Consider the following 14,094-nt stretch of genomic DNA (forward strand, 5'->3'; position numbering starts at 1 on the left):
GTGCAGGCCCCAGGGGACCCAGGGCAGGGCAGGGCCTGCCCACGTGCAGGGGCCGCAGTCGGCGCCACCCGGGCGGAGTCGGGGCTGACCGTGGCCGTGCGGTGGTGCTGGCTGGGCTGGCTGCCAGGCCCCTCAGTCCTGCTTGTCCTCTCTCTGCCTCCAGGGGTAGATGAGCTCCCCCAAGAACAGCTTGCGGCACAGAGAGCCCCAGGAGTGCCTGGGGCGGCAGCCGCAGCTGGGGAGGCGGTAGGTGTGCACCACGCGGCTGTAGGGCAGCGGGTTTATCTGGAAGGACGAGGGCAGCAGTCAGCCGGGCTGGCTGGGGGTGCGCGAGCCTCGTCTGCAGAGGAGGGACTGGGGTGCGGCACTCTGTGCCTGGCTGGCAGTCTTGCTGGCAGGGCCAGCTCTGTCCCAGCCATCCCGCCCCTGTGGTCTGAGCCCGGCCCAGGTTCCAGGGAGGCGGCGAGCACACCCCCCGCAACCTGCAGGGAGCGCTCAGGCCGCAGCCCGGTGGCTCCCGGCTCCCAAGCCAGCGCCCACCGTCCGTCCGGGCAGGCTGGAGGCAGGGGAGGCAGAGGCGGGGGAGCTGTGCTTCCCCAGAGGGCTGCCCTGGGCGGAAGCCGACTCCACGGGCCCTGCCACGCAGACACAGCCTCTGCAGGACTCACTCTGCTCCCAGAGCCTCCCTGGGAAGGACTTGACCTGCAACATGCTGGACCCCAGAGAAAACCACGCAGGGCCCTGGCCATCTCGGCATCTAAGAGATGCTGCCCTGGGGCCTCGGGGCTGGCCTGTGACGGCGACTGTCAGGCGACCCGACCCCTGTGAGTCACCCCAAAACTCGCCCTGCCCCCCAGGACCGTTTCAGATACAGAAGCTGCACAGTCCAGGCCCCTCAGGAGACAGCCAGTGTCCCGAGCTTTGCTAAGTCAGTTCTGCTCCGTCCAGAACTCCAGCCCCGCGGGGCCCAGGACAGGAGACCAGCCACGGGGCCGACAGGGCAGCCACGGGCATCTCTGACGCAGGACAGAAGGGGACCCTGTGCACGGGCTAGGCCAGCCCTCCGCCATGCAGACAGCGAAGGAGTTCCAGGCAGCGGGTCACGGTGCTCAGAGGCCTGGGGCCAGGGGGGCTTCCCCTGTGGGCCCCGCCCTTCGGCTCTGCTGGGCCCTGCCACCCACACCCTACCGCAGGCTGGTGTGGCACTACCCAGGACCCACCCAGCTAATGCCAGCTGTCCCAGAACATGGGCCGCAACATGGGGCCTGGGACACAGGGGTCAGCGTGAGGGTACAGGGAGGCCCTACCTGCATCAGGAGGCGGAGAGGCCTGCCAGCCTGGTGCTCCAGGACGCGGAACTTCACGCCAGCTGCAAGGACAGCAAGGTGCTTGTGAGGACAGGCAGCCCCCACCAGGACCCCACAGACAGCCCTGAGGGTCCCGCTCTGGGGTCAGCAGAGGCCCTGTGAGGGCGAAGGCCCCCTCGTCCCTGAGCAGGACGCACACACACGGCAGCAGGCCTGCCCGGCTGGCACACGCACCCCTGCCCCGCCCTCCTCTGCCTTTGGAGCTGGCTGCCCCGCGTCAGGGCCTCCTGCGGAGGCCGGGAGTCCCGCAGCAGGGAAGAGCCAGGCAGGCGTCAGGAGGGCCCTGGCAGGGGCTGCTTTCTGAGGGGGACCTGGGTTTCCCGGCAGGGTGGACAGGGGCTTGCTGGGCGGCAGCCGCCCTACTGGGGTCTTAGTGTCGCCGTCCTCCGTGTGCTCGGCCGACTCAGGCACCCGCCACACCCCGGCCTGCACTCAGGCTCCCAAGCCCAGGCAATCCCAAGGCAGAAGGCTCTCAAAAAGAGAAGTAGGAGCTGATGATCAATTGATGAGGAGGAGGGCAGCAGCAAAAATCAGAAAAAAAGAAAAAAACTGATGAGGCCCAAGGCGAAGTGGGAGGAGGAGCGAGGAGGCAGCACGGGGCTGCCCAGGAAGTCACGGCAAGCGACCGAGGTGCGCGGGGGCTGCTGGGGGCTCTCTCTCCGCTGCCCGGCCCCCTCCTTCTGAGGCACGCATGGTGGGGGGGCCGAGGGAGTGTGGGCGGCACTGCAGGTGGGTCCCTGGCCTGGGCCACCTGGGGGCTGGCAGGGAAAGTGGCTTGGAAAGACGTTCCCTGAAGGGGTTGTGGGCGTCCAGCAGGCGGACGTGGGCCGGGGGGCTGTGGCCTCTGGAACAGACCACCTGGCCACCAAGGAGGCAGGCGTAGGCTCAAAGCCAACAGGACATGCGTGTCCACACCCTCCGCAGAGCTCCAGGTCGGCAGGGAGCAGCCACCACCAGTGCAGTGCAAGCTGCCCGGCTGCATCCGGGACACAGGGCCACCTGGGCTTGCCGGTCACCTTGGGGCACAGTGTAGATGGTGGCTGTGCCAGGAAATCCCCAAGTCCAAAGCCCCTGAGCCAGATGGGCTGTGGGGACGTCCCCCCCATGACCTGTGGGGACGTCTCCCCTGAGGGTGGGCTGGCGCAGGGATAGCGAGGGTGGGGTCTGTCCTGATGGACAGCAGAGGATGCTCCTGTTACGCTGGGTCTGGCCAGCCCGGCGGTCACCTCCAGGGCTGAGAGGCACCATCCGACACAGCCCCACATAACCACCTGATGAACCTTCTTTGAGCCATGCTCAGGCAACGCCCACGCCACCCGGTGCCTACGCTCATGAGGACAGGGTGAGGGCAGGCAGGGCCACCTCTGTGGTCTCGGATCTGTCTCTGAGCCTGTGCGCCAGGCGGGTGCTCTCCCTCCACCGCACTGGAGGCAACCGGTGCAGCAGACGACGTCCTCCCTGCCTGCCCTCCCCACGCGCCCCGGCTCCCGGCAGGACAAACACGCGGGGACTGTGGGTGCACACTCCCGCCCGGGCTGGCCGCCCGCACACGGCACTTACCAGCCAGCCTGTAGGGCCGGCAGAGCCGAAGTCCCAGCGAGTACAGCGGCAGGGAGTTGACCATGTCCACGAGCAGACGGATCAGGCCCTGCACGGCCACCACCAGGAGCCGGAGCTGCGGCAGAGGCAGTGCTCAGGAGCAGCCCACGCTGGACATGCCCGTGGACAGAGTGGCCACGGGGCCCGGAGCCGTGACCAAGGGCCCCGGGAAAGCACAGGTCCCACACTTACAGGGCACAGAGCCTGCCCTGGGGCCCCGAACCTAAGGCCCAAGGACCCAGCAGGCATCGGGACGTGGGAAGACTCAACCTCGCCCTGGGCCGAGCTGGGGGCCACGGAGGAGACGTGGGGGCCACGGAGGAGACGTGCAGCCCACGGCCCCCACACAGAGGGACTCAGCCTGGGGGGCCTGGGCCTCTGGGGTGCTGCTCCCGCCCTGCTGCCTGCCCCGGCCCCTGGCAGCAGGGGAGGCCTCCATGACCCACCCACGCCCCCAGCCTCCTGTTCCAGAGCAGTGAGTGGTCCTGCCCCCAGGGTGGGACCCCTGCCCCCTCCAGGGCCCGGCACACGCTGCCCAGAGGGTGCAGAGCAGCCACACCATGGCCCGCAGGGGTGGACAGCCCCCCCACAGCTGCCTGTGACACAGGCGGAGCTGGCAGTGAGTGACCACTCCAGGACCGCGGGCCAGGCCCGTCGGCCGTGCTGGCCGTGCTCCGCTCACCAGGGTAAACACCAGGTAGTACAGGGCCGTCGTGGGCAGGAGGAAGACCAGGATGGTGAAGAGCAGAGTCCCGATGAACAGCTGTGGGCAGAGGGGCCAGCGCCTGGCATCAGTGAGACTCCGGCACCAGCCCTGCCGCCCACTGCCCGCCCCGCCCCATCCACAAGGCAGTCGGGACCCTCCCACGGCTTCTGCCAGGAGGACCGTGTGTCCACCTGCCCCACGGACTCGGCGACTGTGGGCAAGGTGGGTCGGGGGTTGGACCAGCCAGTGGGGTGAGCAGCCACACATGATGTCACAGACAAAGCGTCCTGGATGGCAGCACCTGGAGGCTGAGTCAGGTCTGAGCAAACCAATGGAATGCCCAGAGCCCGCCTCTGCCGGCTCACCTCCAGGGTCTGTGCCCGGGTCACCCCCAGGGCCTGTGCCCAAGTCACCTTCTCCCCCTTGGGGAAGGTCTGTACCACCTGAGGTCCTCGGTGTGCCCCCCCACGACAGACTTCGCACCTCCCGCCGGGGCCTGTGGTGGGCGGGGTGACCTGCAGGACAGGAGCTGGGCAGCCCCGGCAGCTGTACTGGCCGGGGCGACAGGCTGCCGGCAGGACTGAGGCTGGGGGCAGGCAGCCACACGGCCACGCCAGCCAGTAGGAGCTGGGCGCCCCTTCCACCACAAGCCCTGCCGGTACCTGGTCCAGGTCGTAGGAGCAAGAATCCACCCGCTGGCGCAGAACGTTCCACTTCTTCCCCCGAAACAGACGCCAGAGTGAGGACAGGCCGTAGACCTTCAGGCAGTACAGCCTGCGGGAGCCAGAGCCGTCAGGGCTGGGCCGGGCGGCCGACCCCCCACCGCTCGGCCCCAGAGCCCCCTGTGCCTCCGGGGCTTGGGGGGCCACACTCGGGCCGTCCGCACGCGAAGCAGCACATCCCACCTGGCGCCATAGACGTAGAAGCAGTAGATGTGGAAGGTGAGCAGGGCGATGATGTCCGAGAGGATGGACAGGGCGACCGTCAGGCCCAGGCAGGCCGAGAGACCCACGTGCCACAGGATGTGCTCGATGAAGGGGGACATGAGGTGGATGTAGCCTGGCAGGGCGGGGGTCAGTGCTGAGGGCGCCCAGTGTGGTCCTGGGACCCTCCATTCCCCACCGGGGTGGTGCCTGCGGCCCTGGACACTGAGTGCACAGGCCCCAGCCCTCGTCCCGGGAAGCTGGCCCAGCGGAACAAGCTGCAGGGGACACCAGGAGGACAGGGCGTGGGGACAAAGGGGACAGGCCTGCTGGGTCCCACTGTCCTCTGCCAGGGTGCGGGTCCCTGGGGCACAGCCTTCAGGAGCCAGGGCTGCTGGGGCCCTGTGAACCCGCCGGGCACTCACTGATCCACAGGTGTATGTGGTACAGGAAGAAGCGGCCCAGCACCTGGTCCAGCGCACGGTTCATCTTGAGCCCGGCGGGGGCGCCCATCAGCCACTGCAGCAGGTGCTGGAGCTCCTCGGCCACCTGCTGCAAGGACACAGGGGGCACGTTCAGAGGGGGAGGGTGGCCACGGTGCTGTCTGCGTCTCTCCGGGGTCGTCCGGAACGGGGCTCCCGCCCTGGCCCGTCTGTGCAGGCAGGGCAAGGGCCGGCGGGGCTCCTCCCCCAGTGTCTGGACGGCCGACCCCTGACACGGACGGGCACAGTGCTTCCCAAGCCCGTCTGGCCACCATCTCTCCTCACGGATGGCGTCTGGGATTCAGGTCTGAGGGGACTGTAGTCTGGGGGCCTGTCCCGGCAGGCCTGAGTGGCACCGCTGGGAGGCGGCCAGCTTGCCCCTGGCCTGCTGGGCACCTGGCCCTGCGGGGTGCCAACCTCCACTGAGACCGCCGTCCTCCCTCCTGTCTTGCCACTGGGGCCACAGGACCCACGGGAGCCCTCAGCTCCCTGGACGTGGCTGGGGCTGGACAGACCCAGCTCAAGTGCTGTAGGGGAGCCTGGGCCACGCTAGCTCCTCTGCCACGGGCCCCACCTGCTACCTGCCACCAGAGGGAAGGACGGTGCCAAGTGGGGGCCCGGGGACCCTCCAGAGCAAGCAGGGAAGCTGGGTCCTGGCTGCCCAGGAAGAAAGCCAGTGTGTGCTGTGCTGGCCCTGAGGGACCCTCGGCCTGTCGCCAAAACGCAAGGCAACAGGAGCAGCCCTCCGTCCCACCTGCCTGTGCCGACCCTGTGCCGAGGCCTCACCACGTCAGCACCAGCAAGAAGGACAGAACATCCTTTATAAATAGAGCGTATTTAATATTTAAAGGAAAAGAGCCTGGCAGCAGGAAGAGACTTTCATTTTTAAATTAAATATTTATATATCAGAGCAATTTTGCGAAAGGGAGGTCTAGGACGGAGCTGGTCAAGCAGAGTGGGCTGTCACGAGAGAAGCCGCGGAGCCCGCCCTGCCCCCGCTGCCCGGCCTGCAGCCCGGGGGGGGGGGGGGGTGGCACGTGCCCCGCCAGAGGCCTGGCCCAGGGCCCCCTGCAGCCTGCACGCTGACGGCAGGGCAGAGGCTGGGCCCACAGGGGCCACCCGGCCAGGCCTCGAGGAGGTCCCCTCTAGAGGCCTGAGCATGGCTAGAGGGCCAGAGGGACCACCCTAAGTGGGAAGAGAAGCTCCTAACGGAAGAGACGAGGCCTCTGACTGTGAAGAAGGGAGACCGAGCAGCGGGCTTGGCGGCAACACGGATGGCGGTAAGGCGGGTGCCAGGAGAGGAGGACAGAAGGGGAGGGAGGCGCCGGCTGTACCCAGGCTCCCAGCGAGGCACGGACGGTACCGGGGAAGGCTGGGAGCACAGGAGACACGCGGGCCTCCGGCTCTCAGCACGGGAATCGCGCAATCAGCGCTGTAAGCACATGGCCCACTCACGGTGGGAGGTGCGAGCTGAACCACACACGGACAGCCCTAGACGCAGGGCAGGTTCCCGTGACTCGGACTCTGCACAGGGCCCCCCAGAGCCAGGAGAGGACAGAGCACGGGTTGGGGGGCAATGGGAACAGCATGACAGCGGGCCCAGCAGGGAGAGGGGGCCCCCCTAAAAGCCTCAACCACGCTGGCCCCCAGGAGTCCCCTGCAAATCCCAGGCCCCAGGGAACCTACTCCGGGTCAGGGATGAGGGCTCCTGTCCCAGAGGGCCCATGTCCAGAGATGGAAAGCGAAGAGCTGGCTTTGGAGAAAGAACTGCTCTGGCCCAGGAGGGGTCCACACCCCAGAAAACCAGGCTCCGCCCCAGTCCACTCACATCAGCCACAGGGACGAGGGCGTCGGCCAGCTGCCCAAGTCGGTTCTTCCTGTGGAGCCAGGACAGCAGCACAAGGCCGAGGGCCACGTCCAGGAGCACCGAGACGAGCATGTTGGCCTTCCTGCAAGGGGGGGCAGCGGGAGGGGGCCGTGAGGGCAGCCAGGGCCCGGGGTGGGGGGGGCAGTCATGGCCGGAGGGGGCCAGGCGACAGGCCTGGTGCAGAGTGGGGATGGCGGAGGGGCTGGGCCTGCGGCACATCCAGCCTCGGGGAGGACACCCAGGGCGGTCGCACCTCATCAGCTCGGTGGGGCCCGTGGCCTTCTGCGTGCTGAAGATGAGGGTGAGCTGCTCCAGCCGGAGCCGGAGCTGCTCGCAGGTGGAAAGCTTGCTCCCAAGGAAGGACAGAGGCCACAGCTTGAACACCCTGCGAGGAGGGAAGGGCGAGACGCCGCGCTCAGCCCTGGCTCGGCCCTCCTGCCGCCAAGGCCTCCTCCTGCGCAGAGCGGGCGCCGGGCAGGGCGGCGGTGGGCGGGGCCCAGCTGTGGGCCAGCGAGGAGGGGCAGGTGGGCAGCCAACCTCCCTGCGCAAGCATCTAGCCCAGAACCCGACCTCCCCACAACGTGCTGGCCCCAGCACACCTCCACTCACCAGCAGACTCCCAAAGCCAGCTGCCAGGATGGCACCCCCCAAGTGGGGACAATGCAGCCTTCCCCCCACCGGGTGCCTGCCATGCAGAGGGTGGCCCAGAAGGCTCGGCAAGGCTCTCCCAGACTGGCCCGGCTTCCCAGCAAGCCTGGATTTCTCACCAGGCAAAGGAAGCAGAGATGCTTCTGCAGAATTTTATAGGCCAAGGGGAGACGTTTGCAAGCAAAGGCAGAAAACAGTGCCCAACCACTGTGCTCAGAGCCCTCACGTTCCCTCAGAGGCCTTGCTGGAGGCAGGAGGCACCTAAAGGACTCATAGAGGCCAAGCGTGGTGGCGCAACCTAGAATCCCAGCACTTTGGGAGGCCGAGGAGGGAGGATCACTGGAGGCCAAGAATCCAAGACCAGCCTGGACAACTTAGTGAGACCCCATCTCTACAAAAAAAGAAGAAAAATTAGCCAGGCGTGGTGGCGCCAATAGTCCCGGCTACTCAGGTGGGAGGATCGCTTGAGCCCAGGAGTTGGAGGCTGCACCGCTGCACTCCAGCCTCGGCGACTAAGGCGACTAAGGCGACAAAGCGAGACTCTGTTTCAAAAATTAAAAAAAAAAAAGGAGGACTGGTAGCAAGTGCAGAACTACCACCAACTGCGTGCTGAGAACCTCGGGAGGGAGAAAAAAGCCTCGACCTTGGATGTTTAAAGCCTTTCTCTGCAATGGCGCCGCTTTGAACCAAATCCAACAACGAACTGTGTTCAACAGGCCCCTCCCCTTCCTCAAGGCCGACTCACGCTGGCCACAGCGGGAGCCTCGCTCACCCACGCCGCCGTCTCCCCAGGGCCGCAGGCCGGCCCTGCGTGGCCCAGGCCCCACAGCACTCCTCGAGCGGCCCTGAGGAAGACACAAAGCCACGAGGGGCCAAGGGGACCTCGCTCCTGCAGCGACCGCCACGCCTCCCGTGACTGTCACGGCCCTCACAACCAGTCAGCAGCCAGCGCCTTTCTGCGGGGCCACGATACCCGGTGCACACAGCAGTTCTTAACCTCTCTTGGGTCCTCTGAGAAGTGGATAAAAGCTAATGGCCTTCTGCCACCAAAACTGCACCTGGACTCACACACACACCTTCACCTAATTAATTCCAAGGCCATCGAGGAGCCTCAAGCCACCCCTCCCGTCAGTGTCCCCAGCAGTTCCCACAACCCACATGCTGGCCACGCAGAGGCGCCCAGGGCCCTCTCCCCAGGCAGGTGCCCACGTGTGCCCAGAGGCCCCGGTGAGCCGGCAAGGCCCGTCCCCACACCTGACAGTGCTGAGTCCCTAGACCTGGCGGCAACCGAGGGTGACCCAGGGCTGCTCCCATGGGCACCGCCCGCACGGAGAGAGGAGCCCCACAGCCCAGCCCTCAGGCCCCCTGTCCATCAGCCAGGACACCCGGATGCTGCCGGACTCCCCAGGGCCCTCGGGCGCCTTTACAACCCGTCACCCAGGAGCAGTCCAGGTGACTCCGCAGAGCAGCGGAGCTCAGGCACCACCACCCCCAGCACGTGCTGCTGGGAGTGGATGCCACGCCCCGGCCTCGTGCGAGGGTGTCCCTTGCGAATGTGCACTGCCCAGACGCCTGTGGGGTGTCGAGGTCAGGGCAGCAGGGGTGGGGTGTCGAGGTCAGGGGCAGCAGGGAAGCAGGTGGCCTACGTGCCCGCAGGACAACCAACTCCCAGGGCAGGGCAAACACCGGCCGCAGGGCAGCAATGAGCCAGGTGTGTGATCATCTGATTTCTCTTTCAGGGGCCTGAGCTATCTGAGGTTCACCCCACACTCCTACCCAGCGGGCCCCATGTAGTCACCGAGGCTGCCAGAAAACCCGGCTGTACCCCAAAAGTGAGGGACAAAGCTGAAGTCACTACTGGGACATCCTCTTCGATGCCAGGACGAGAGCCGGGGCTCAGGGCGGCCAAGAGCCTCAGGAAAGGCCCGTCTGCAGGGCGCCATGTCCCAGGCAGACTGAGGCGTAGGCCTAGGGCTCCTGGGGGCCGCCGCTTTGCCGTGCCCTCCCCGGCCCCAGGGGCACCTACCGGCAGGCACTGGCAGCTGAGACCAGTGACAGCAGGCACGCCAGCAGCAGGCAGACGGGCCCCGAGGCCCGCTTGGCCAGCTCCACGAGGATGCTGGCCTCCACACCCTCCGACTGCCAGTGGCTCAGCCGCACGGGGCCCTCGTCAAACCGGTCACTGCGGAAAAGCAACTCGCTGCGCGCCACCGTGTCGAAGATGGCAGCCAGGCCGCCGGTGCTGGCTGAGGCATCTCCGGCCTGGTGGTCCGGCAGGGCTGCAGGTGGGTGCAGCTGGGACAGCAGCACCTTGCGCTGGTCGTAGAAGATAAGCATGACCTGGTCCTCGCTGGCAGCCCCAGGGGCGGCAGGCACCTGCCGGTGGGTGGCCTTGCAGCTCCAGAACTGGCTTCCCCGCTCCCGGCACAGCTGCAGCCAGGGGTCATGGGGGAAGACGGCACCCAGGCCCTCCAGGAAGTGGCCCAGGCTCTCCTCGGGCTCCTGCTGGCAGTGGCACCAGGTGCCCAGCACGGCCACGCCCACCCGGCTGGCCTGCCGCACCTGGGCCAGGAGCTCCTTGACCTGGATGGGGATGAAGGGGAAGTGCACCACAGCCAGGACCACGGCACTGCTCTGCTCCGGCACCCACCGTCCCACCAGCAGGCCGCTGTCGGCCGAGGCACAGCACGTGGGGAAGAAGGCCTTGAGCACCATGCCGGGACCCTGCAAGACAGGGGGAGAGGCTTGGTTCAGAGCTGCTGCTACTGCCAACGCCAGGCCCCAGTGGCCCAGGCTAGCAGGCAGTGCCACGCCTGCAGGACGTAGCACAGACGGTCCTGAGGACGCATCCACAGGGCCACAGGGCTCACGGGTCGGGGCAACTCAGCTCTGGGCTTGGTTGTGGAGGCTGGTGGGGGCCCCTGCCCGTCTCACATGGAGCCCCCTCCAGGGGGCCGGCCGGCTGGAGCAGGCCCACGTCTCTGCCCAGGGCACACGGGTCTCCCTCGGGAGGCAGCAAACGCACATCCCCTGGCAGGTCGACGCCTTCGCCTGTTTCCAGACGAGCAGACCAGAGCAGGCCGGGGTTAGTGGCCTGCTCACCGCCACCCAAAAAGGGCCTGTGGGCTGCACATGAGGACTTTGTTTTGTTTTAAGGAACCTGATCAGAAAGGTTTAACGTACAGCACATGGGAAAATGCACAATCACCTTAAAGCAATGCAAATTGAAGCTTTAATGAACCATGATTTACTCACTAAGCTAGGAAGAAAAAAGATGAAAATTTAAAATGCAGTGTTGCAGGGCCGAGGGAAACTGCCCGTGTGCACATGGCCGGCAGCTGCCCCAGAAGGTCCCTGGGGACCCGCCCAGAGCCCACTGCGCCGGCCTGAGGGAGACGCCCGCTCCATGGCAAGAAGGATGTGCGCCTGCCGCAATGCTCAGGGAACAGGCTCAGCGCGGACGGGGCTTCCGCCTCCACCCTGGCCCTGCATCCTCCCGCGGTGCCCGGGCAGTGCCCACCCTGTCCCCATCTCCGCCAGCCGCCCTGGGTGGGTTCCCAGCAGGGGAGCGTTTTCTGTCCTTCAGGGTCTATTTCCCAACCACACAGCCGTCTAGAAACGCGGTGGGAGGAGTTCTCGGGCCCAGAGGCGTGGAGGATCCCTGTCGTGTTCTCTCGGGCTGAGGGGACACCAGCCTTTCTGGCCCCTCACTACACTGACGCGGCCCTTAGGCAGGAAGAACAGCCCCAAACAACTACAATTCCTGAATCTGTGGGAGCCCGAGCCTGTCCTTCCCCAGGTGGGCTAGCTGGGGACTGAGGTTTCTCGGCAGGGACCCCCTGCTGAGCTGCACTGCCAGCTGTTCCTCTGCCTGAGCCCCTCCCTGGGTCCTGCAGCACGGTGGCGGTGGCGAGGGGCTGCTGGGCTGGCTAGGGCCGGTGCCCACACCACCTTCCTCAGACACTGCCACCACCGCCTTCGTCTCACCTGCACGAAGTGCAGAGCAGCCACCCTGAGCAAAGACACCCACGTTGGAGCCCACACCTGAGGGAGGGACACAGACCTCAGACTGCGCCTGGGCCTGCAGGTCCCAGTACTCACCTCGCACTTAGGGACAAGGGGACAGAAACAGACACACACAGTGGGGCGGTGTGACACAGAAGTCCTCTCCTGAGGGTGGGGGGCTCTGGGAGGGGCCTCACAGACACAAATGCCCGGGGCGTAAGAGGCTCCCGGGGCGACTGCTCTCTTCCCTGCAGCAGACCAGGGGCTCAAGGTCCGGCCTCTGGTGGGCAGCTTGGGAAAGGGGCCTTTTGCCACTGTGGGTTCTAGCTGAAAAGGGTCCTTCTGGGTTGAGCTGCAGGAGCCCCAAATGCCCACTTTCCTCAGTGCCCAGAGAGGGCAGCTGACACAGACGCCAGCAAGGGAAACTCAAGCCCAACGCCAGCCCCTGTGGCCAGCACCAAAGGCCGTGTCCTCTCCCTGACCCTTCTGCAGGGCCTGCCCTTCCTCATGAGGACAGTGCAATCCTGCCGGGGGGGCCCAGTGTCGTCAGCTGGGTGACCACCACAGGGACCATCTAGCACAGTCCAAGCATTATGGCACCCGTCACTCGGACACACCCGTCCAGCCAGACGACACCATCACCCCTGCCAGGGGAACCCTGTCCCGGGAACAGGTCACCGTCTGAAAAGAGACACAATCGGTCTAACAGCAAACACGTTCTGGGGGGAGCTGGGTACATGGTGTGTTCACGTTGGGTAAATTCACCGAGTTATGCACACAATTTGTGCACTTTCTTTGTGTGCGTTACATTTCATCTACAAAGTTTACCTTAAAAAAAAAAAAAGAAAAGAAAAGAAAACGATCTCCTCGTGTCTAAGGAGGGAGATTGGAGGGCAGAAGTGGGTGTTCCTATCCATGGGGTAGTGAGGGAGAACCCAGCGAATTATGGGGCAAGTTTCCCCCCACCCCCACTTCAGCCCCTGGGAGTTACTGAAGCGCAAAGGCGTGGACTCGCTCGCCAGGCTGCGGGGATCAGACGGCCAGAAAAAGATGAAAGAGCAGGCGATCGATAGCGGAGGAGGTGCAGCATGGGAGAAGGCAACGGCGTGGGCAACGCGAGCAGCTTTAAAGACTGTGATAAAAACACACCACACACACACACACAAACACACCACACACACACACACACACACACACACACACACAGGCTAGAGAGGCTTCATCTGTTAGGGAGACTGAGTTCCCTTGTGAAAAGAGGTTCCCATACCAGTCAGGTAAAGAGGTCTCCGAGACGGTCCTCGCCACTGAACTTGAAGCCGCAAGTCTTCCCTACGCGGAAGTGCTTCCCTCTCCTGTGCATGAACAGATGTGGGGGCAAAGTCCAGTTAGGGCTGCCCAGCGACAGCTCACTGGCTGAAACCCCCTCGGTGAAGCCTCCCTGTCCACCAGGAGGGCTCAGGAGAATTTGTTTCTACCCCCACGTTGGGTAAAAAAACAAGCAAGAACTCCCTTGCCTCCTGCAAACAGTGCTTTTCCCTCTCACTTTGGAAAACGGGACATGAATCTATGATTCTGTTTTTGCCCTTTACTGCAGCCAGGGACAACTGGAAACTGCCCTTCCAAAGGGTCCACGGCAGGACCCAGGTCAGGGTGGGCGCCCTTCGCCCAAGGCGGAAAGACCAGGCTCCAGGAAAGGCGCCCACCAGGCCCGGCCGCAAAGCCTCTCGCGCCCGCCCACGGGTGCCCTGGGCGGCGGCGGCGGCGTCCCCGTTACGCGGATGCGTAAACAGACTGAGAGCGGCAAGGGGCCTGCGTCGGCCGAAGAGGCCGCGGGGACGTCCCCGCTCCCTCGTCTGCGCGTCCCACAGCCGAGGGGCGGCGCCAAGGTCACCCGCGCGGACGCCGCCCTGCCCCGTGCTCACCGGCTGCTCCCCGGGGCCGCGCCCTCGGACGGCGGGGTCGGGATGCGGCTGGGGACCACTTTGGGCTGGCCCGGGCGGACGACGGCGCTCACGGTCCCTAGCCCCGCCGCGGCCGCGCCGCGGGACACGAGCCCCATTTCCGCCGGCTCCGCGCGTTGCCGCGCGACGGTCCGTCCCCTAAAGGCACCCGGGGCGCCCGCCGGCCGGGCCCAAGCGTTCCGCGCGCGCAGCGTCCCCACGCCCGCCCGGTGCCCAGCTGCCAAGCCTGGTTTACCTCCCCTGGGGGATCCAGTGGGCCGGCCTTTGAGTGACCCAGATCCCACCTTGCTCCCACCCTCCCAGGGTGAAAGGACCCCCAGGCCCTGCAGTGGGGTCCCAGAAGGAGCTGCCCCCCCAGGCTGGTCCCCTCCCACGCTGCTCTCCGCAGAGGGGCTGCCCCAGATCCCCCAGGCCGGCTGTGCTGGGAAGGCTGGGCCCTGATGTGGCAGCCCCCAGGCTGCAGCTATCTGATTGTGGGGGGGACAACATCCCTAACAACAGAACACCCTCGTGGGCCCATTCAGTGCCCCCACCCT

General features: G+C 66.0%; 1 protein-coding gene across 3 annotated transcripts; it reads right to left on the reverse strand.

Annotated features, from left to right (window-relative positions):
- Nucleotides 1–60: 60 nt before the first annotated feature.
- On the reverse strand, nt 61–13,655 carry PIGQ (phosphatidylinositol glycan anchor biosynthesis class Q). Of its 3 annotated transcripts, none has more exons than XM_069487174.1 (12): nt 13,520–13,572; nt 12,865–12,949; nt 9,619–10,316; nt 7,198–7,329; nt 6,906–7,026; nt 5,021–5,144; nt 4,578–4,731; nt 4,335–4,446; nt 3,649–3,729; nt 2,928–3,042; nt 1,308–1,369; nt 61–285 (listed from the first exon to the last, which is right to left on the reverse strand). In XM_069487174.1, the coding sequence occupies exons 3-12, from the start codon at nt 10,305–10,307 to the stop codon at nt 133–135; spliced, it is 1,743 nt and encodes a 580-aa protein (XP_069343275.1). In that variant the 5' UTR covers nt 10,308–10,316; nt 12,865–12,949; nt 13,520–13,572; the 3' UTR covers nt 61–132. The 3 variants fall into 3 exon arrangements, with proteins under 3 accessions (XP_069343275.1, XP_069343273.1, XP_069343276.1); XM_069487172.1 differs by having other exon boundaries at nt 5,021–5,147; XM_069487175.1 differs by lacking the exon at nt 12,865–12,949 and having other exon boundaries at nt 5,021–5,147; nt 13,520–13,655.
- Between the last annotated feature and the right edge of the window lie 439 nt (nt 13,656–14,094).

The sequence above is a fragment of the Eulemur rufifrons genome, chromosome 14, assembly GCF_041146395.1.
Source record: "Eulemur rufifrons isolate Redbay chromosome 14, OSU_ERuf_1, whole genome shotgun sequence".
Taxonomy (NCBI): domain Eukaryota; kingdom Metazoa; phylum Chordata; class Mammalia; order Primates; family Lemuridae; genus Eulemur; species Eulemur rufifrons.

Coding starts and splice junctions, on each gene's coding strand:
- PIGQ (XM_069487175.1), bottom strand. CDS start 10,307: ATGGTGCTCAAGGCCTTCTTCCCCACGTGCTGTGCCTCGGCCGACAGC. Junction 7,330..9,618: donor TCAGCTGCCAGTGCCTGCCG/GTAGGTGCCCCT, acceptor CCCTCCTCGCAG/GGTGTTCAAGCTGTGGCCTC. Junction 4,732..5,020: donor CCACATACACCTGTGGATCA/GTGAGTGCCCGG, acceptor CCGCCCTGCCAG/GCTACATCCACCTCATGTCC.